General features: G+C 47.7%; 1 protein-coding gene across 2 annotated transcripts in view; it reads left to right on the top strand.

Annotated features, from left to right (window-relative positions):
- Positions 1 to 918: 918 nt before the first annotated feature.
- STYXL2 (serine/threonine/tyrosine interacting like 2) overlaps positions 919 to 22,982 on the top strand; it is a 30,381-nt gene continuing 8,317 nt past the window's right edge. The window contains exons 1-5 of one of the 2 annotated variants that reach the window (XM_047840662.1): positions 919 to 1,039; positions 1,717 to 1,848; positions 16,095 to 16,189; positions 19,425 to 19,656; positions 22,095 to 22,312. In XM_047840662.1, coding sequence (XP_047696618.1) covers positions 1,739 to 1,848; positions 16,095 to 16,189; positions 19,425 to 19,656; positions 22,095 to 22,312 — 655 coding nt within the window. In that variant the 5' untranslated portion in view covers positions 919 to 1,039; positions 1,717 to 1,738. Of the gene's footprint in view, positions 1,040 to 1,427; positions 1,571 to 1,716; positions 1,849 to 16,094; positions 16,190 to 19,424; positions 19,657 to 22,094; positions 22,313 to 22,982 lie in introns of those variants that run through there. The other variant, XM_047840661.1, reaches the window with a different exon arrangement.

A 22,982-nucleotide genomic window follows, 5' to 3' on the forward strand; every position in this document is an offset into this window, starting at 1 on the left:
TTTGGGGCTTTGCTTTGGTCATGGTGATGGTGGGAGTTTACAAAGGGGAGTAAGGTGGGCTATGAGCTCATTTGAAGTTTATGAAGCTTGTGGAATTTTTTTAACGTTTATTTATTTTTGAGAGACAGAGCAGGAGTGGGGGAGGAGCACTGAGGGAGGGGGGACAGAGGATTGGAAGCAGGCTCTGTGCTGACAGCAGCGAGCCCTGATGTAGGATTCGAACTCACAGAACTGTACCGTGAGATCATGACCTGAGCCGAAGTCGAACGCTCAGTCGATTGAGCCGGCCAGGAGCCCCGAAGCTCGTGGGATTTTTACACCACCCAGGCTGGCCACTTGACCATCCCCACGAATGTGAGTGTCGTCGGGGAGGGACTGTAGAGGGTGAACACAACTACTCGTTTACTATTCAGAGTCATCGCTGTTCAAAGAAACGTAACCCTGGCCACAAGCCGTTGGCTATACCCTTTCGCTGCACCATGGTCCTCTCCTGACATCCATCAGAGCCCCTGCCCCAATCTATATATTGGGTATTTTTTCCCAGCACCCTCTAGACTGACATGGGGCTGGGATACAATTTGTTCCGTTCTTCTAGATTTGTGGCACTAGACCGCCTTCTGGGAAGACTTTGCATAGGTAGCTGCAGGCAAGAGAGAGAGTCCAAAGGAAACCTTTTCTTCAGGCCTCTCCATCTATGAAGCCTGACCGTCTTCTAACTTTGCTGCTCAATGTCAGTGTCCGGTGTCCAGAGAATCGGCCAGGAGCAGGAGGGAAAGGGTTAAATGGGGCCAGCTTTCAGGTCTGGGTCCTGAGACTGCATTCCGTCCTCCCAGAGATCTGCCAGGCTATGGGGCCAGAGGCTAAATTTAGAAGGCAGCTAAGATTTCCCGTTAACAGCTGTCCTGTCCCTCAGAGCAGAAGCACTGAAGAGAGGAGAGAGGTTGGTCCCTCTCGCTGATCGGAAATTTTGGCCCTTTTATCCGGGTCCCTCAGCCCTTGGGTGACTGCCCTTTGGTGTGGAGATCTAGGCAAAGCCGAGGTGAGTGTGCCTCTCCCTTCATTGCGTCCTGTGAGCCCGAGACTCACAAGCAGAGTGGCAGCAACTCTGCCTGGAGTGGCAAGGCCCAGCCGTGTGTGGGACCAGCTCCGGAGGGATTTCATGTCCCTTAATCAGGGTGGTGCCTGAGCCAAAGGCAATGACCCCTGCGGCCTTGGTGAGAGGCACTGAAGAGGGCCAGCCGCCCCTCCCCCGGGAGAGGCCAAGGCGTGCGTCTGTGCACGAGTGGGGCGTGTGCCTACATGTATGTACGCACGCGTGCGTGTGTGTGCTCACGTGCCTGTGTGTATGCGAGGGCACACCCGGGAGTTCCAACAGAAAGATCCTTCTGGCCTGGGGAATCTCTTGCTTTCCAACGGCTTTAGCTTAGTCCACGCAGAGCCCTGGGTCGCCTCGCTGCCTCCTTGCCGGGATCTGAGGAAGGGGCCAGGGTGTCGCTTCTTAAATATTGTGACTCCAAGGCGGACAGCTGACACAGCTGGGGCGTGCATCTCGGTGTCCTGCCGAACCCAAGTCAGACCGGGCTTTCCCCATGGGTCGTCTCCCTCCCGGGGGTGGGTCGTACGCGCTGACCTTCCCCCGCTAACGCCGCCGATATACCCCTTCCCCCCACAAAACCTCCAGAAGCGGATTCCCTAACCACCTTTCTCCTGCCAAAGCCACAGGGACTGGCAGGCTGTCATGGCGACCAGCGGGGACCCAGAGGAGGAGCAGGTCGTCCCAAGTGAGGAGGATGAAACCAGTGTGAGAGCCGTGCAGGCCCACTACCTCCGGAGCCCCTCCCCCAGCCAGTAAGTGTGCACTTGCCGAGCTCCCTACCCGGGCGGCCCCAGCAGGAGTGGGCCGGGGAGCGCGAGGTGTGGGCCCCAGGGAGGCCCAGGCACCGCCTTCGGGTCACTCGTTTCTATTACTGAGTACTTTTTATGTGTCATACTTTCTGGAAGAGGCAAACATGCCAACAGACGGCCCTGGAACGTGGCGTGGGAAGTGAGGGAATTAGGCTGCCTCGGGCCTCGTGCGTGGGGGGTGGGGCAGGGAAACTTGGACGGGTCATAGGAGGCTTCCTAGAGGAGATGATGTTGGACCTGACCCTCGAAGGACAAGTAGGAGTCCGACCGGCCCACCTGGAGGGTGAGGCTTGACTCTCTAGGACTGAGGCTGAATCTGGGCGCTAGACCATAGAGGGAAGGAGTCAGGACCAGAAGAGTTCAGGCCCAGGCCCTTGTGCTAAGATCGTTTTGCGTCTGCGATCCAGCCACGTGTTTCGGCCTGGGGTATGTGCATGCCTGGAGGTAAGTGGTAGTGTATCCCGGGGTAGAGAAATATAGTGCGTCTTCCGGGAGAGCCCTCTCTAGTTGATGACGAGTAATTTAAAACTCTCTTTTACATAAAATTGTTGAGCGTATGTTATGGTATCGATTGGGGAAGTGGCATGAAATCTTCAGGAAAACCACGAGACATCAAAGAAATGTTTAACCCCCGGCTGCAGCAATGGTGTGTGCCTATCTATTTTCTTCTGCCATAGATAATGGTAGGAGACCCGGCTTCTAATGTTAGCCCTGTCACCAAATTTAGGCGACGACTCCCTTTAATTCTTGAGCCTGTGTCTCCTTATCTGTAAAAAAGGGAGGAAGGACCCAACCAGGATACCTCAAGGTAACTTTGCCTCAACATATCTGTGATTCTGCCTGACTCCACTTTTGTTCCGTTCTCCTGGGGTCTTGCCGGCTCCTGCTTCCCAGGGTTCAAAAGCCTTCCCCACTGGAGTGAGATGGGAACAGGGCAGGGGTTACCGCTCAGTGGGCCAGGACACTTTGTCCAAATGGAGTTGGGGACTGTTCCTTTAAAATGCGGCGTTCTGTTCCCACTTAGAAACACTATCAGGACGGAGTGTTTAAAGCATATCCCTCCCCTCTCTAAACTACCAGACAAAGCAGAGAGAGTTTTGTGTGTGATTGACGTAGGTGAAGAAAGGCTTTGTGTGGTAGTTAGGGTAAGGCTAGCTTGCTTTAGCAAATGGGTATTTCTCTCCCACTCACATAAATTCCAAAACAGGTGCCGGAGCAGTGATTCCGGAAAGAAGGCTCCTTCCTTCTCGCCTGTAGCTCGTCCCTCTTAAGGCAGGCTGCTAAAGTCACCGTGCCCCTTAGCATCAAGACAAAATGGGACGGAATCTCTCAGGAGGTTTTTATGGGCCAGGCCTCAAAATGGCCCTTTCTCTTCCATTCATTTTCCATTGGCTAGAACTCCGCAAAGCCGTGCTTTCTTACAAGGGAGGATGGGGAATGAGGTCCGTGAGCCCCGAAAAAAGAGGAAATGGGTTTGGTAATACAGACCAGTCTCAGCTGCAGTATACCCCTGTAGGCGGTTAATATTCATGGTATTTTTCTCCCCACTCGTGAAACCCCAGGGGAGACAACCCCCAAAGCAGTTTACCAACCGCTGCATACAGTTCAAAGGCTAGGTTCTCTGACTGTATGTTAACAACTAGAATTTAAATAAAACCTTGAAAAAAAAAAAAAAAAGGGCGAGGTTCTCCAGAAGGTCTGCATCCGCTGCCCAGGTCTGAGTGCAGCATGTCACGGGCTGGCCAGGGTGAAGGAGGACAAGCCCCCATTTGCTAAAAGGAGGAACAGGAGGTACAGTCATCAGTCCATACAAGTAATGAGCATGTCTGCCCGAGAAGCAGGAAGATCTCCCAGATTCGACCTTGATTGGGCTCTCAGGGTAGCCTTCCCTTGTCTGTTGTTCTCTGTGGCCTCTAGCTTTCCCGTTTGGGCCTTTTTCCTTGTGTGTTATCAAACCACATCTGAACTGCCCTTGGAGAGAGTGTGTTTTCCTTGAAGGCTGTTGCTTTGGCAGACTGTGTCCTACTTATGGAAATTTGGGGGCCCAAATTTGGCTGAAAACAGCCAAAGGCTTTTTAGGGCTCATGGTTCCTTTGCAAACATGATCCCTTCAGAAACTAAATACGTTTCCGAAGGACGTAGACCAGACGGCCTCCTGGGTCAGAAACCACGCACCAAGCTCTTTCCTAGATATAATTTTTGCTCTTGATTTCTTTCTTGGCCTCCTTGTCTGCATACTTCACTCTACGCTTAAGACTGTTATCTTGAGAGGGTGTCTGGGACTTTAAATGTGAGTGGGAAGTCCAGGATGCAGGTTGCCACGTGCAGTGGAAGTGTTACAAGTTTGACAACAGAGTGTGTCACTGACAAGCTAATGAGGGGACGGTGCAAAACTAAAATAGAGTCAATCCAAAAGAAGGCAAGAGAAAAGAGAAAAGGAATATAGCGAGAGTATAGTGAATAGTAAGAACATAGTCCGATTGTAGATTCAAAGCCGTGGAGAAATAATTATGTTAAACAGAATAGAAACTGAACACTCCAATTAAAAGCCAGTATTGGGGCGCCTGGGTGGCGCAGTCGGTTAAGCGTCCGACTTCAGCTCAGGTCACGATCTCGCGGTCCGTGAGTTCGAGCCCCGCGTCGGGCTCTGGGCTGATGGCTCAGAGCCTGGAGCCTGCTTCCGATTCTGTGTCTCCCTCTCTCTCTGCCCCTCCCCCGTTCATGCTCTGTCTCCCTCTGTCTCAAAAAAAAAAAAAAAGTTAAAAAAAAAAAAAGCCAGTATTATCAGGCTCAGTTTTTTTTAAAAGCCTACCTACTGTTTACTAGAGACCCACCTTAAAAACATAGAGATATGCAACGATTAACAAAGGATAGAAAACTTACACTACCCCGTTCAGTTACAATTGCTCACCCCTTCAAAACCTAGTGGTGTCAGAACCGTTTTTAATGTTCACGATCAGGAACCTGGACAAGACACAGTGGTGTGGCTTCTCTTCACTCCAAGATGTCTAGGGCCTCGGCTGGAAAGACTTGAAGGTCCAAGAGGACTTGAGGCTGAGGGAGACTCGGCCGCTGAGGGCTGGTATCATCGTGGCATCTTCGCACGTCTGACACATCAGCCGGGGCCTTAGGTGGGCTGTAGGCTAGAGCGCCTGACGTGGTCTTGTCACATGTCTCTCCATGCGAGCCAGTTTGGGCTTCTCATAGCCTGGTGACCGAATTCCAGGGGTTGGCATTCAAGAAAGCAAGACAGAAGTGCACTGATGCTCATGAGCTAGCCTCAGAAATCATACAAAGGACTACAGGGGCTCAAAAGGAGGCAACGTGAATTCTGCTACCTCTGTAGGAGTAAAGAGAACGAGCCAGATGGGAAACGCTGGGGCCGCCTTTGGAAAATACAAATGGCCACAGTCACCGACACTAACTAAAGCCAGTTACTGATATCAGACAGGGAAGACTAAGGTGGACGTAACCAGAGACAAAGAAGGATGTTTCACAATGACCAAAGGTGTGGTTCACCAGGAAGATGTCATCATTTAAGATTTCGGTGATCGAATAATGTAGCCTTAAAATATATACAGCCCAAAATTGACAGAACTAAAGACAAAAATAAAACCCACAATCTTAGTCAAATGGGAAAATTTTTTAAAAACAACCTCAGCAACTGTTATAGTATGAGCCCCCCCCACCCCGTGCCAAATCATTAAGAATATAGGAAGTTTCGGGGCGCCTGGGTGCCTTGGTTAAACATCTGACTCTTGATTTTGGCTCAGGTCGTGATCTCATGGTTCATGGGATCAAGCCCCACGTGGGGCTCTGTGCTGACAGCGAGGAGACTGCTTGGGATTCTCTCCCTCCCCCTCTCTCTGCTCCTCCCCTGCTCATGTGCTCTCTTTCTCTCTCTCTCAAAAATAAATATTGAAAAAAAAAAGAACATAGGAAGTTTAAACAAAATGATAAACGATGTTTGGCATTAACAGAACGTGTACCCAAGAAGTGGAGGATATACATTCTTATCACACGCACATGAAACATTTACCAAAATAGATCATATGCTGGGTCATACGTGTATCAACAAATTTTTAATGCTTGAAATCGTACAAAATATGTTATTTGACCTTGGGAGAATTCAGCTAGAAATCGATAAACACAGAAATACATCATAGAAATTCTAAGTTAAACCACAGCTCAATACTGCTACATATCCGCCAGACTATCTAAAATCAAAACCTGATGATAGCAAACATTAATGAGGATGGGAGGCAATCAGAACTCCATCCATAACTAGGAAGAGAGGAAACTAGTACAACCACTTGGAAAACTCTTTCATAGTATCTACTAAAGCTAAGCATATGTTTAGTCCTGTAACCCAGCAGGCTCACTGCTGATACGTACCTGACAGAAATAAGTACATTTGTGCACCGGGAGAGAAGTCCTGGAATGTTTTAGCAGCTAACAGTCATTAAGGGTATAGAATGTGTAAATAACAAGATGAACTGTCCAATTAACCGTAGGCTGGATATATAAAGTCTGGTGTATATATATATTTTGAGATACTGCCGTAGGGAATAAATATTTTTACTACGTGCTTATCACGTTAGTCACTGAGCTTCTCGGATTATTGGTTGGGGCGCGCAAACGGTGAGCACTGGCTGTGAAGGTGAAAAGTGGGTCACCGTCAGGGGAGGTGGGAGACAGGCAAGGCCAATCGTGTCGCTTGCACAGTTTCACATGAAGTTAGCCTGCCACGCACAGGACAAAAGCATCTGTTTATAAGAGAAGAAGTTCCAGTGGTATTCAATCCTTAGTCCTTCCAGCTGCCAGTCCCCGTCCTGGGCAAAAACAGGCTCAGCCTGCAAGTCCCCCTTACACGGAACCGGCTGAGCTTCCTACAAGCATGGTCGCACATACAGACCTCATGTTCCCCAGGTTCTCGGTGACTCCTGCCGAATCCTGTCGGTTTTGATGCTTTTCTTGGTTTGTATAGATTCCTTAGCAATTGGTTTTTGAAGCGGACCCCAAATTGGCTATAGCCCTTTTCAGAGAGTTTCAAGGGAGGCAAACACAGAGACACTTCGTGGGCCATCACTTCCTACAATAATCATCATCAAACCTGAGATATAAACTATTACAGCTCCACTGGCTTTTGAGTTATCATTCAGTCAATCCCACTGCATTACAGAACCAGGCCTAATCCAGCCCAGATGAATGAGTCTAAGTACCTTTAAAAAAGAAAAGACAATCCACAGACTAGAAGAAAAATGTGCAAATCACGTATCTGATAAAGAACCTGTATCCAGAACATATGTTTAAAAACCTCCCCAAACCCAATAAAAAAGAAACAAACACCCCAATTTAAAAAAGGACAAAAGATGGGAATGCAAGCTGGTGCGGCCACTCTGGAAAACAGTATGGAGGTTCCTCTAAAAGCTAAAAATAGAACTACCCTACAACCCAGGAATTGCATTTATCCACGGGATGCGGGTGTGCTGTTTCGAAGGGGCACATGCACCCCCATGTTTATAGCAGCACTATCGACAATAACCAAAGTATGGAAAGAGCCTGAATGTCCATCAACGGATGAATGGATAAAGAAAATGTGATATACATATATATATATATATATATATATATACACACACACACACACACACTATGGAGTAATACTCGGCAATCAAAAAGAATGAAACCTTGCCATTTGCAACTACGTGGATGGAACTGGAGGGTATTATGCTAAGTGAAATTAGTCAGTCAGAGAAAGACAAAAATCATATGACTTCACTCATATGTGGACTTCCAGAGACAAAACAGATGAACATAAAGGAAGGGAAACAAAAATAATATGAAAACAGGGAGGGGGACAAAACAGAAGAGACTCATAAATATGGAGAACAAACTGAGGGTTCCTGGAGGGGTTGTGGGAGAGGAGATGGGCTAAATGGGTCAGGGGCACTAAGGAATCTACTCCTGAAATCACTGTTGCACTAGGTGCTAATTTGGATGTGAATTTTAAAAAATGAAAAATAAAATTTTTAAAAATGGACAAAAGATTTGAACAGATACTTCACCAAAGAAGATACATGAAATGCAAATGAGCACATGAAAAGATCCTCAAAATCCTTAGTCATTAGGGAAATGCAAATTAAAACCACAAGGAGATACCATTCCATACCTATTAGAATATGTAAAATTAAAAAGATCGACCATACTAAATATGGTGAGAATGTGGAAGGCCTAGTCCCACTGCTGGTGGGAACGTAAAATGGTACAACCATTTTATAAACGTTTTAAAAAAGTTAAACATACACCTGCTTAAACAGATACCTACACCTGTATGATCTAGTCATTCTACTCCTGGGTATTTACTCACAAGAAATAAAAGCCCGTGTCCCTGCAAAGACTTGTACATGAATGTCCAGAGCAACTTTATGCATAAGAGCCTGGAAACAACCCAAATGTCCATCAACCAGTGAATGGGTAAATACACAGTGGTGGATGTACACACTGGAATACTATTCAGCAGTGAACAGGAATGAATTATTGATTCATACAACCACATGGATGAATCTCAACATAATTATGCTAAATGAGAGCAGTCAGACAAGAAAGGGTATATACCACGTGAGTCAATTTATAGAAAATTCCAGAAAATGCAAATGTCTCTCTATAGTGACAGAAAGCAGATCAGCGGTGGCCTGGGGAGTCGGGCAGGGGGAGGGCAGAGGGAGGGCGGAGGGAGGGCGGAGGGAGGGCGGAGGGAGGGCTTCAAAGGGGCCTAAGGAAACTTGGGGGATGATAGATACGTTCACAGTCCTGATTGCGGCGATGGTTCCACGTGTGTCAAATGTTAACCAATCACACATTTTAAGTTTGTGCCATTTGTATAACAAGTATATACCTCAAAAAGCTGTACTATAAAAGGGGAAATAAAACTCTCTTCCGGGAGACAGCGTAGTGCTGTGGAAAGAACTTAAATGGTATAACCGAGGCCAAAGTTGAAGTCAGGTCTGCTCTCCCACTCGGTAGCCATAAGAGCGTCCATAAATTACTTAATCATAAAGTTGGAATAGCTGGTTTGCCCAGTGGTGGAAATTCAATGATATAACGTATGTTGTTTGTAATATACGACATGTAATATATGACACACATTGTTATAACATAGAAAGGCATATCAGGTATTGATAAATGGTGGCTCTTTCCTTTCCCTTCCAGAGAAAGATATCTGACAGTAACTAATGATGTCAAGGAACTTGTATCTAACCAGAGACCCACCCACCTTCGTTAAAATGGCACATGTCTCGGGGCACCTGGGTGGCGCAGCCGGTTAAGCGTCCGACTTCAGCCAGGTCACGATCTTGCGGTCCGTGAGTTCGAGCCCTGCGTTGGGCTCTGGGCTGATGGCTCAGAGCCTGGAGTCTGTTTCCGATTCTTGTGTCTCCCTCTCTCTCTGCCCCTCCCCCGTTCATGCTCTGTCTCTCTCTGTCCCAAAAATAAATAAATGTTGAAAAAAAAAATGGCACATGTCTCTTGTGCTGTCAGCAAATACTGTATTCTAAGCAGCTGATCGTCACCGTTGCTTTTGGTCTCCATCCTGAATGGTCCTCCCTGTACTTAATTAGTGACTGAAATTCCATCCTTCTTGCTTTATCTTTTTTTTTTTAACATTTATTGATTTTTTATTTAAATGTTTAATGTGTATTTATTTTCGAGAGAGAGAGAGCGAGCGAGCACGAGTGGGGGAGGGGCAGAGAGCGAGGGAGACCCAGAATGTGAAGCAGGCTTCAGGCTCCGAGCTGTCAGCACAGAGCCTGACACAGGGCTCGAACCCACGAACCGTAAGATCATGACCTGAGCTGAAGTCGGACGCTTAACCCACTGAGTCACCCAGGCGCCCGCTGCTTTATCTCTTCAGTGAAAGGCTTGAGTCTTTTTAAGACTAAATGTGTACGGAGTCAGCAAATACCCCACCAGCCACTCTTGGCCCTGGTTTCCCACGGCTACTGTAACCAATGACCACAAACTGAGTTGCCTAAACACAACACGGATACGTTCTCCTGTAGTTTCAGAGGCCGGAAGTGTGAAATCAAGGTGTTGGCAGGGCCGCTGTCCCTCCGAGGGCTTTAGGGAGGACCCCTTCCTTGCCTCTCCCACCTCCTGGAGGCTCCAGGAGTTTCTTGGCTGTGGCCGTGCCCTCGCAACCTCAGCCTCCACCTTCGCAGGCTTCCTCTTCTCTCTCTTCTCTGTGTGTCCTCTTTAAGGACATTTGCCATTGGACTTCGGGCTCACCCTAATCCAGGATGATCTCACCTCAAGATCCCTAACTGAATGACATCTGCGGAGATCATTTTTCCAAATAAAACCGTATTCACAGGCTCTGGGGGGCATGTCTTTCTGGGATACCGCCATTCAACTCACCGCTGCCCTAGCTCCAGCCCCCGGGAGACGAAACCGTACTATCCCCTGTGCGACCCGGACAGGAACTTGCAAAGTCTACCCAGTGCTGCAGGCAGCCACTGCCTGTCAACCAGAGCGCGTTCAGGGGTGACGGTCTGCTTGCTGTCCCGGCAGGGAGTCTTGACATTTCCAGCCTCGTCAGTAAATTTCATCCCGGGGTGAACTAAGAACCTGAGAAAGATGTGTAGACAGTGGATAGAGCTCGTCAGATCTTCGTTTTTGCCTGACTGAGGCACTGACCTCAAACGCCTTAAATTCAAACCCGCCTCTGTGGGTCATTCTCTCTGGAAGAAAGCCTTCAGCTGGAGATTCAACCATCTCCCAGTGAGACAAATTTCCCTAGGTAATTTATGAGTTAACACTACAAGTTAAAACCTCCTGTCCCGTGGGGCGACTTGGTGGGGCCTCACCCATTTCCATAATCTCCATCAGACCTCCCCACTTACCCAAATGAGCACAGTCTAAGAAGTCAGCCTGCTTGTGCGGCAAACCAAGCTGAGACCGGCCCTCCCTCCCTAGTAAGGAGACTGCCGCCCCCCAACTCTAGGTGGTCTGGAGCCCACGTCTGCCTCTCCTCTTCCTCCTTGGCTATGACCCATTTTCTCTTCCTTTCCAAATGAAGGATCAGACTTCTTTAGCCTTCTCCTGTTCTGATTTGGAGAGCGTTTTTCTGTTTTCCTTCATTTCTTTCCAAGTCAAAATTCATTTCTTGCTTCGGCACTTTGGACCTGAACTTTTCAAGCCTTTGCACTTTCTAGAACTCCTTGATGATCTCCTCAGACCGTCTCTCGTGACAGCATTTTCCTGTCCACCTTCAGCTAAGTCCCTTAACGATGCTGTGCCAACCTTCCCTACAGCGAGGTCTCTGTGCCTGGTAGCGACAGGTGGGACAGGAGCTGGGGACATGGAGTGTCAGGTCTGTGTGTCCTTGGGAAATGGCTACTCCTGATTACCCTTTCTCTTTTATATTTCTTTTTCCGTGAAGATTTTTCCAGCTTTCACAAACCTTGCTGGAAGCAGCTGGCCATAAATCCATTTGCTTAAGATTACTGACTTCTCTCCTTCTCTGGAGGCTGAACTTTGCCTGTGTGGTCACTTTCTCTGAAGTGAATGAACACTTGGAAGAAACTCAGAAATCTGTTCCTTCTTTGCAAAAGCCACATCAAGATAGACACCCCCTCCTGGGCCTCTGCCTCCATTTCATTCCCAAGGGACTCCTTGACGGTGGGGGGGGGGGGACTTCCTCCCCCCTCCCTTCCTTCCTTCCTTCCTCCCTCTCTTCCTTCCTTCCTTCCTTCCTCCCTCTCTTCCCTCCTCCCTCCCCCCTTCCTCCCTATCTTCCTTCCTCCCTACTTCCTCCCTTTCTCCCTCCCCTCTTCTTTCCTCCCCCCTCCCTTCATCTCTTCCTTCCTTCCTTCCTTCCTTCCTTCCTTTTTCAGATGCTGGGCAGGACCCATTGAATTGATTTTATGAAACACTAATGGGCACAGTCTGTAATTTTGAAAAACACAGGTCTAAAGAAAACTGCACCAGTCTCCTGCTCTTGGTTAGGAAGTCCATCAAATTCTGCTTTATTGTTTCTCTTCCAAATCACCCTCAAGGCTTTTTAGCTGCTGCTCTGTGATCCTGTGATGAGGTGTGTATCGATCCTAGATTCTCTCCTTCCCTGCCTGTCTTTTCGAGCAGCCAGCCCTTGCTGCTTTCCAATCAGGGTGTAAGTGTCATTTCGCTCTGTCTCAGATCTGCGGGCGGAGGCACAGACGTGGTCATAAATCACAGCCTCCCCGGCCACCATCTCACTGACCTTGCAAATATGAACGGGGCCCGCTGTTCAGGTCTCGCTTCTCTTTCTCCTTTTTCCTCCCCGCGGTCCTGCTTCTCCACGGAAAATGAGGGAACTGCTTCTCAATGCCTAAACTTTGTTCTCCACTTAGGTCCTTTGGGGTCCCACTCCTCACTTGACTTAGTAAACCGCGTCTGTGGCACAACAGTTTAGGACCGTTAGGTTTACATGTCCTTTTCTCTTAGCAGATGACTCATAATTTACATCCTATCCTCAACACTAGATAATGCTGAGCTCAGTTTACTGTGGTTCACCTGCTTGCCTCAGCGGCCAAGAACAGACACATCACGGGGCTGGGGGAAGAATCTGTTCTTTACCCTCTTCCTTTCTCAACCATAAAGCCGCCAACTCCTGAAAAGTGTACTGGGTAGAGTCTTCCAGAGTCTCAGACTCACGGACCCGTTAGCTGCCTCTCGATCTTGACCACCCACAAGAGGGGAGGATGCCTCTCACCCATTTCCATTTTCAGATTTGAATTTCAAATTCTCCCCTATCAAACCCACAGCCTCAGAGTTCGGGTCCATTTAGGACAGATGCTCAGTTCCCTGTATTTGTCGGGGAAACCAAATCCACACGACGACCTGGCGTCTGTGTTGTTTAGGGAAAACGGCGTGATCATGGGCTTTGCAGAGAGTTCCAGGCGGGGATCCTGGGGACACTGCCGGGTGAGTCCCTGGCCAGCCTTTCTACACAGCTGCCAGGTGAGGGCTCCTCCTGTGTCCCTTTTCAGTTTGTGCCCATTGTTTAGAAAACCGATTACAGGAGTGAGAAAACCTCTTCAGAGCACAGAGCACAGGGAAAACCACCCTGAGGGAGAAAAGAGGTGCGGGGCCAGGAGAAAGCCCCTCTCATCCCGCAGCAACACAAGGGTTCTCTGCCATTACCTGGCCAGGCTTTTGCTGTGATTTCGCCCCCCCCCCAACCTTGTTTGACGTAATACTGACCCTTAATAAACAAAATGGTTATTTTACTAATACTAGTATGACTAATATTGCTTACAAACGAAAGAATAAAACTCCCTTAGTAAATATTGTTTGTTTATTTATGGGGATGTGACTCACATTTCTTTTTTTTTTTTCTTTATTTTTGGGACAGAGAGAGACAGAGCATGAACGGGGGAGGGGCAGAGAGAGGGAGACACAGAATCGGAAACAGGCTCCAGGCTCCGAGCCATCAGCCCAGAGCCTGACGCGGGGCTCGAACCCACGGACTGCGAGATCGTGACCTGGCTGAAGTCGGACGCTTAACCGACTGTGCCACCCAGGCGCCCCATGACTCACATTTCTATACAAGTTGAGGCTCTGACCCTAGTTTTATGAAGTGTTGCTATTTGAAAACTGAGATTGCCCTGAAACCTGGGCCCACGATGTCCACAGGGAGATGGGCTTCTGCAAAGTCCCATCGCAGGAGGAAACTGGGTGAGGAAGGGAGGCCAAAAGATTAGCCTCCCGAAAGGATGTCAGCCCAAGGGAAACCAGTGCAAGCTGAGGCTGGAAAAGAGAAAGAGACCAGAGATGGAAGGCCCTGGAGACCACTGGGTTTGCTCCCCAAGCTGGTATGCGGGCACCTTGCCCAGTACCTGGCAAATTCCGTCCATTCATCCATCCGTCCGTCTGTTCATCCATCTGTCCACCCACCCTTCACTCAGTGTGATCTGTCTGTCTGATCACCTTCACTGGTCTGGAGCTACAGGGGCCAAAGAAAGGACCCAGACCTCACACCTGCCCCCACCAGGTGTTCTACTCTTTTCTACCTTCACCAAACAACGGGACGTCTCCAGTTCATCCAAGGATCGTATCCCACACACCTCACCTTCAATCCACCCCCACTCTCCAGTCACGCTTACTTAAAAATGCATCTTCTGGAGTGCTGGGAGTGCCAGGGGAGTACTCGTTGCAAGAATGGGAATCCCTCAGGAATTACCGACAGTGCCCACTGTGCTGTCCCTTATGCTGCATGGGCAGGTCTAGCCCCGTCCTGGGTAGAGTCGTAGGCTACTCCTTTCTTTTGGCAAAGCGATTTCCTCCTCCGTAGGCTTTCTAGCCCTGAGCACACCATTCTCCAAGGCGGTGACTCTGTAATGTGGATTTCTATGAGAAAATTGCCCTGCTAATCGACTCAGCTACACTTATCTTCACTCGAGTTAGCTCCGGTCAGTTCAACTGGACTCCTTGCAACTCAGAACAAGATGGCCCTATGTTTGCGTCATAGCCCCGCCTCTTAGTGGCTGCCGTGGGGGAATTGCATTAGCCTATCTGGGCCCCAGTTTCCTTATTTAAAATAAACAGAAATGATAATACCTGCTGCGTGGGAGTTTCGCCAGGATGAAACTCATAAAGGGAGCCCCAAAATGGTATCCATTCGCAACACAACGAATGAAAATAGACCAAGGAGCATCCCTGGGAAGTTTCTAAATACTGAAAACCAAAAAAAAAAAAAAAAAAAAAAAAAAAAAAGATCCTATCAGTTTCCATAAAGATAAAATAAGTCAATTTACAAGGATCAGGAAACACACTGACTTCAGACTTTGTAAAAGCAAAAAGACAGTAGAACAGAGGTCCCAATTCTGGGCAAGTCGGCAAACACACCCGCCACGGTCCCATGGCTTGCCTTTATAAAACCCGAACAGAAGGATACAGCAACGGTTCAAGGACTCTGGAAAGTAAATAGCAGCAGGCAGATTGAGGAAGATAGAATTCAAAGTACAACCAAACCAGCAATATGAGTATCATTTTTTCCCTCTGGAATACCCAGTTGTGACTGGAGGCAATGGAAACAGTAGCCTGGGGTGCCTGAAAATGGAACATTACCCGGCAGTAAGAAGGAACAAATTATTGATGATTGCAATAGAATAGATTACTCATAGATGCCGTGTACGAAGTGCAATGAGGCAGATACAAAAGACTATGATATGATTCAACTTACATAACATTCTGGGAAAAAGCCACACCGTAGGGACAGAAAACAGATCATCGATTTTACAGGGGATGAGGTTCAGGGAGGGGCTGAAAATAAAGGGGCAGCATAAGGGAATTGGGGGGATGGGGAAAAAACATGGTATAAATTAAATACTCCCACTTGCTCTTTAACCTCTCTGGACCTAAAGGAAAGACTAAGAAAAAAAACAAAAGACCCAAAGCTCACCCAACACCTGGGAAAGAGAAGAACCCCCCCCCCCACTAAGGGGGAGGGCACCCACCCCCATACTGCGTCCTACCCTTGTTTCTGCCCGTAATTCGCCGCGTTCCTCAGATCCTTTTTGACATCTCTGCTGAATTAATTGCCTTGACATTTCCCTAAGTTACTTTATTGCATCCCTGGTCTCAGGCTGAACCTTGATTGCTTATATTGAGAATCAGGACTGTGCATTTGAGCCCACCTTCGGATTTCCCCATGCCAGCCCTTTATTGTGAGCCCGCTCTCTTTCAAACAGGGGAAAGATGTGGGGCATGGAGGGAACGGTGGCCGTCTACCCAGCCCGCCAGTCCAGCAGCACCTTGGTTAGGGACATGCTATGGTATTGACAACAGGGGAACGGGGGCGAGAGGGAAAAAATGAACAGCACTACAGCCAGGGATGGGAACCCAGTAGAGAAGGTGAGGCCGCATCAGGGTAAATTCTCCCCAACCACAGACACTATTCGGTCCACAGCCTGGACTACCTCGTCGGTAAACACCAGCTCACGCAGGTGCCAGCTCCGGTCTGAACACAGGTGGCGACAGCGTCACGGTGTTCTGCATTCTCGGGCTCCCTACGCTGAGGACGGCATTCCCTTCATCTCTCGTTGCTTTGTACTATGCCTGAAGTCAGACCCAGGGGTCTTGTCTAGTCAGAGCGGCTCCCGTTCAGATGCCGCCCAGAACCTTCTCACACAGATGTCCTCTTCCCTCAGGTACTCCATGGTCTCAGATGCAGAAACAGAAAGCATTTTCATGGAACCCATTCACCTGTCTTCGGCTGTTGCAGCTAAACAGATCATCGGTGAAGGTAATGCCATCAGAAAGCGGTTGGGAGCAGGGAGAGTCCGCGACTCCTCTGGGGACCCTCGGAAGGGGCCCCGTGGAAGATGTCCGTGTGCTTCTCAGGTGCTGCCCGTCACATTAAGAGGAACAGATCCGAGGAGGCATTTCTGCCGACACAAGTCACTATCTACCTTCATGAGACGGAGGTGGAAATTCTTACGTATCAGGGTGAATGGCCAGCTCTCTGGTGGCTTATGCTAGAGGCACAGACCCGAAAGCCCAGGAAATGACCAGAAGCACCCAGAAAGTTCTGTTCAAAGGGGTATCCAGATTTAGATCTGCATTTCCACTAGTGCCTGGAAATGGTTTTCAATCTGAAATATAAATAAGGAGGAGGTAGGGAAAGGTGAGGAGGGGAGAAATGTTAATATGCACACAGCAGAAAACATACTCATCCTGATTGGATGGATTTTTTTTTTCCTAATCAATTTAAAAAAAATGTTTTTAACGCTTATTTATTTTTGAGAGACAGCACGAGCAGGGGAGGTCAGAGAGAGAGGAAGACACGGAATCCGAAACAGGCTCCGGGCTCCGAGCCGTCAACACAGAGCCTGACGCGGGGCTCAAACCCACAAACCTCGAGATCACGACCCGAGCCAAAGTCGGACGCTCAACCGACTGAGCCACCCAGGCGCCCCTCTAATCAATTTTGAGCAAATTTCTTTTCTTCTTCCTTTGTCCTGGGTGTCTCTGTCACTGCTGGGGGGATGTCGCTAACGACACAGGGCCTTGCTGGGCTTTGGGCTTAATCCGACATCCACTTGATGGTGGCCACAATCCCGTCCCCGGCCATTGGTCGTGAGAACCATGCATGCTGCTTGTATATATAATCCCGGGTCTTTGTCAGTTCTGGGCTCTTTGGGTCCCCACAGGGTCCCTGAGGACGCCTAGAGCTCCTGTTCACCTCGCGAGGAGCCAGAAATTCCATTTGCCTCTGCTTGCGATCTGGGCACCGTGGGAGGCCCCATCTTTTTAAGGAACTCTCAAGTTTTTTCTATTTCACCACCCTATCTGGGGTCTCTGTTCCCTTGCTCCAGGCAGACCAAAGTGGCTTCACCCGGTGTCCAGATCTCTCTAAATTGCCACAGGGACCACCCTCAGTCCGGAAGTTTTGTTTTTTGTTTCCTCCTGTGTGTTTGGGAACTTCCCTCACCTTCCAGCCTGCATCATCCCTGCTCTGTGTTTCACTCTCTGGACCCGCCCCCCCCCCCCCCCCCCATGCCTGAGTTCTTGCTAAGCGAAAATCCAGCTTTAGGAGTTGTGAGAAAGCCATTTCCCCTCTTGAAAACGTCACTGTCAAGCCTATAGAATGCTATAGACACGTCTGCAGGACATTGAACACGTAGGTGGAAATCGAAAGCCTTTCTTCGATTCTAGGGTTTAGCTACTCTCCTCTTGTCTGGGGCATTAAGCTTACGTTTCCTCGGTCTTAGTGGCAGAAGCATAGTAGGGGAAGAAACAGTATATGACAGAGAAAGGAAAAGCGTATCAAGTCATATTCCAAGCCATCGCCCTGCTCACCAGTGATCAGAGGGATAAAAATGATTGTTGAAGAATCCTTCATTCTCATGAGAGTCTGCATATGCGTTCTTCTGAAGAAACCTTAGATTGCAGAAATAAATGGGAGAAATGAATGCAGGGCGAGGGGGTGGAGTTGAAACAGGCTGAGGGGTGGACCAGAGACCTACTGTCAGCAGGGGCCACCCGCAGGCATGAGGGACTGGGACATGTGTTCCACTGGAAAGGGAAATATCAAGACAGCGACCTGCTATATAAATAGCTGAGGCAGACAATGCTGTATGTATATTTTTCATGAAGCATCGGGGAGTTTTATTTTTTACATGTAGTAAAGGAGAGCCATCTCAGTTAGGGGAGGAAGGGAGAGGGGCTTTTTACATTTGCTAAGTAAGATCCCAGGAGAGCCAGGGGAGACTGAGCGGTAGAGAAAATAGGAATGATTCATCTATTTTTAAACAAAATAAAGCTCTGGGATTGCACGGGTTTTCTTCTTTCTGCTTTTGAAACGGAGATCAGAGAGCATTTAGAGCTGAGATCTGACGCAGGGATATGGGGGCCCATCGGGTGGTGTGGGAAAGGGAAGAGAGAGAGAGAGAGAGAGAAGGGCTTTAGGGAAAGGGAGTGCTAGAACCCAGAACTCCCAGGACCCGCAGACCCTGAGCAGCAAGCCCGTTGTACTGTTTTTCCCGTGAGGGGCTGGGCCTCGTCTATGTGCCACACGTGGCTGTGCTCTCACGTGAAAGCCACACGTGGCTTTCACCCATCAGGGAAAGCGATGGCCAACACAGGCGACACGCCTTTCTTTTCTTCCATCTCTAGTCAGGATTTTTGGCTCCTAAGTGGCAGGAAAGGATTCGTCCCCCCCCCCCCCCCCCCACTATTCTTGTAGACTTTCTCAGAGAAAGAAATATCTGACTCTCCCCCCAGATTTGATCAATTGAGAACAGAAATATTAGGAGCAGGAGAGAGAGGCGTGCTCAAGAGGTGGGTGAATGGATTTTGAACTCCTCTAGAATCTGAGTTTTTCTGAGCTGTTGGCAGAAAGGCCCTGAGCGCTGTTTTGGGACTGGCATTGGAGTTCCTGGCAAAACCTTTGCCACCTGTTGGAAAGCTGGGAGGCTGAGACTCACGGGCGCTCGGACGCCAGTGGGAAGAAGCAGACAACGCGTGAAATAAATTAATTAAACGTGTATGGGAAAGTGATCGCACGTGAAGGCTAAAGTTTTACTTTTCCCAAGATTATTTGCCTTACGTATGTAAAGGAGTCAAACTAATAAAGTGACTTACGTTATGAAAGAGTGTCATTTATTCGTTTGGTAAATGATTCCACCCTGTATGGAGCACCGTGGGAACTGTAAGTGTGAATCAGACATATACCAGGTACTTAAGGACCTTGGTCTAAGAAGTTGTCAGCCAGCTTGAGAAAAATACAGGAAGGAGTAAAGAAAACCAGTGTCCCTTCACCTATACCAATCTACCTCTGCTGCCGCTGGCCCTGACCACAAGTGTCCAGGCCAGTGCAGGTCCCGTCCCCACCCCGGGCCTTCATTAAGTCCTTCCTGGCATTTGAGCTCATGTCCAGAGTCCTGGCAGCAGACTGGCCAAGAGTGGATTCTCCTGAGGAACAGGGAGCGTCATGGTGCTCTTGACTCTTTGACGAGAATGCTGCCTGTCCCTTCTAGAATTCAAGCCGCGGGGGATCAGAGCCGAGGCAGAGTGTCCAGGCATGCTGGAGTCGGCCGAGCACCTGCTGGTGGAGGACCTGTACAACCGTGTTAGGGAGAAGATGGACGACAGCAGCCTATACAACACCCCCTGCATCCTGGATTTGCAGCGGGCCTTGGTCCAAGACCGCCAGGAGACCCCCTGGAATGAGGTGGATGAGGTCTGGCCCAATATCTTCATAGCAGAGAAGTGAGTCTGACTGCGGGGAGGTCACGACCCTTTGTCCTACCCTTCTGGACAGTGCCCGAGAGCGATGAAACTCCCCCACGTTTGGCAAAGGCCCCAATAACTCCATCAGCAAGTTGATGTTGCCTGATGGGACATTTGGAGCCAGTGATGATACTGATTTTTGTATGTATTGGCAACCACCAAAACATTTCACAAGAGGACAAAGAGGTTACAAATTACATATATGTATGATATATATATATATCATATATATATCATAGTATGATATATATATAGTATAATATATATAGTATGATATATATAGTATGATATATATATAGTATGATACATATATAGTATGATACGTATATAGTATGATACATATATAGTATGATACATATATAGTATGATAGATATATAGTATGATAGATATATAGTATGATAGATATAGTATATATAGTATGATATATATAATATGATATATGTAATATGATATATATAGTATGATATATATAGTATGATACATATATAGTATGATATATATAGTATGATATATATAGTATATATATAGTATGATATATATAGTATGATATATATATAGTATGATACATATATAGTATGATACATATATAGTATGATATATATAGTATGATACATATATAGTATGATATATATAGTACGATATATATAGTATGATATATATAGTATGATACATGTATAGTATGATATATATAGTATGATACATGTATAGTATGATACATATATAGTAAGATACATATATAGTATGATACATATATAGTATGATACATATATAGTATGATATATATAGTATGATATGTATGTAGTATGATATGTATGTAGTATGATATATATAGTATGATATATATATATATAGTATGTGTATAGTATGATATATATAGTATGATACATATATAGTATGATATATATATAGTATGCTATATATATTATATATATAGTATGATATATATAATATGATATATATGTAGTATGATACATATATAGTATGATACATATATAGTATGATATATAGTGTGATATATATAGTATGATATGTATGTAGTATGATATATATGTAGTATGATATGTATATAGTATGATATATGTATAGTATGATATATATGTATATATATAGTATGATGCCAAATTACAAATTATATATACAGTGTGATGCTACCTGAGCAATACATAGGTGTGTATGTGTATGCGCTTTTGCATAAGTAACAAATTCGAAACAAACGAGATAAAAGCGTAACCATCTAGGCGATGGTTCTACAACTGATGTTTATCTTCTTTAGGTTTCTTTTGAACCGGACGGATTTCCTAAGGAAACACCACTTGTTTTTATAATCAGAAAAAAATGTTATTTTTTTAAGTTTATGAGTGGTTTCCCAAACAAAACCCAAAGCAGTTCCTTCAGGATCTTCTTGCCAGTGCGTAATTGGCACCAACAGGCTAGTTTGTGAAACTAATTCTCCCAGTGTACTCAGATACGCAGAAGCAAAGGAGGCAATTTGGGGCCCCCGTGGCAGGCAGTAGGGAAGTTTGGACTGTGGGTCTTGAGTACTGCCCCGGAAGTAGTCTGTCGCCTAGAACCTGATTCTCAGAGCTGGACACCAAGTCCTGAGCGATCTCCAGCTAGCTCTGCAGACCCAGAAACTTTCACGTCATGCTCACCAGGGACCCAGACACCTCCAGATAGCCCCAGGCTTCTGCTCCTTCTCTGGCAACCCTGTCTTCACTGATTCATTGCAGCAAAAAGAGCTCTGAACTAGAAACCAGAAACACCTGCCCTTGTTTGGTCCTTTTTCCTTTCAGTCTTGGGAGGTCAAAAAAGCTGTCAGATTCACTTTCTGAATCTTCGAATGGGCATAAAAATAGTTGCCCTGTCTACCTCTTAAGTTTAGTACTAGGGATACAATAAGATGATGCATGTGAAAGGACTTTGAAAAAGTGAAGCACACCGGGTTTGATTACTACTTTTGTCTGCCACTTTTGTGTCTTTTTTTTTTTAAGTTTTATTTATTTAAGTCATCTCTACACCCCACATGGGGCTCGAACCCACGACCCGGAGATCAAGAGTTGCCCACCCCTCCGACTGAGCCAGCCAGGCTCCCCTGCCACTTTTGTGTCTTGATGAATGTCCATTCCCAAGGCAGAGGGTTTTTAAACCAGAGATCTGTGGACCAAAGATTTCCTTACACATCAGTCTTGTTCCCTTCATCCTGCCCTCCCCTGCCCGGCTCCCTGTGCCTTCTCTCTGGCCCCCGCTTATGACTGTATTTGCAGTGAGCCTGGGACACATCTGGCAGCACAGAAGGCACTCACCGAGCCATGGCCTTCCCGAGCCAGCCGAAGCAGGCTGCGGGTCTCAGTGGCGGTGCACCTTTCCTTTCTAGCTCTGACTCTGGCAAACATCGTCTCTGCCTCTTTCCCCCCAGGAGTGTAGCTGTGAACAAGGCGAGGCTGAAGAGGCTGGGAATTACTCACATCCTCAATGCCGCTCATGGCACCGGCGTCTACACTGGGCCCGAATTCTACACTGGCCTGGAGATTCAGTACCTGGGTGTGGAGGTGGACGACTTTCCCGAGGTGGACATCTCCCAGCATTTCCGGAAGGCTGCCGAGTTCATCGATGAAGCCCTGCTGACCTATAGAGGTGAGGGGGGAGGGGGGAGTCTGCCTGCCTGCTCCAGGCTGCTCGAATTAATTCCGCAAGGGGGAGAAGCAACCAGGAGAGCTCATGGAAACCTCTGGGTTATCTGTCGTGTCTGGAGGCGATCTGTCTTAAGATTTTTGTCTCATTCTAAGAAGAGGGGAAAGGAAAGGATGATCATGCACCTTATCGGTAATGACTGAGGGCCTAACGGGTGCCGGCCGCTGTCGTAGGTGCGGTGGTGGAAGATGCAGACAAGGGTCCTGGCCTTTGAATCTCACACAGTGGTGATGGCAGAGAAGATTACAAAGAAAAATGTCCGTGACAAGCGTGAGGCAGAGAGACTAAGTAGGGCCGTGTGTTGGAGTGACCGGCCAGCTCCTTGGGGAGGCTGGTTGAGAGGTCCTCTCTGAGAAGGGGCCACTTTACAATGAGTGACAAGAAGGAGCTGGCCACGGAGAAGTCGGAAGAAGAGCATTCCCGGCCAGGGGAAAGTGCTAGCACAAAGCTCCAAAAGTGGGGTGAGCGTGGCGCGTTCAGGATCACAGGCTAGAGCGGATCGGCGTGGCGGGGAAGGGTCAGAGTGGCCGAGTGGCAGGGGCCCCGACACGCAGGCAGCTGACCGCCAAGGTGAGGGAGTGGAAAAGCGCCTTGATCTGATCTGCGTTTTAGA

This window comes from Prionailurus viverrinus, chromosome F1 (assembly GCF_022837055.1).
Source record: "Prionailurus viverrinus isolate Anna chromosome F1, UM_Priviv_1.0, whole genome shotgun sequence".
Classification (NCBI taxonomy): Eukaryota; Metazoa; Chordata; class Mammalia; order Carnivora; family Felidae; genus Prionailurus; species Prionailurus viverrinus.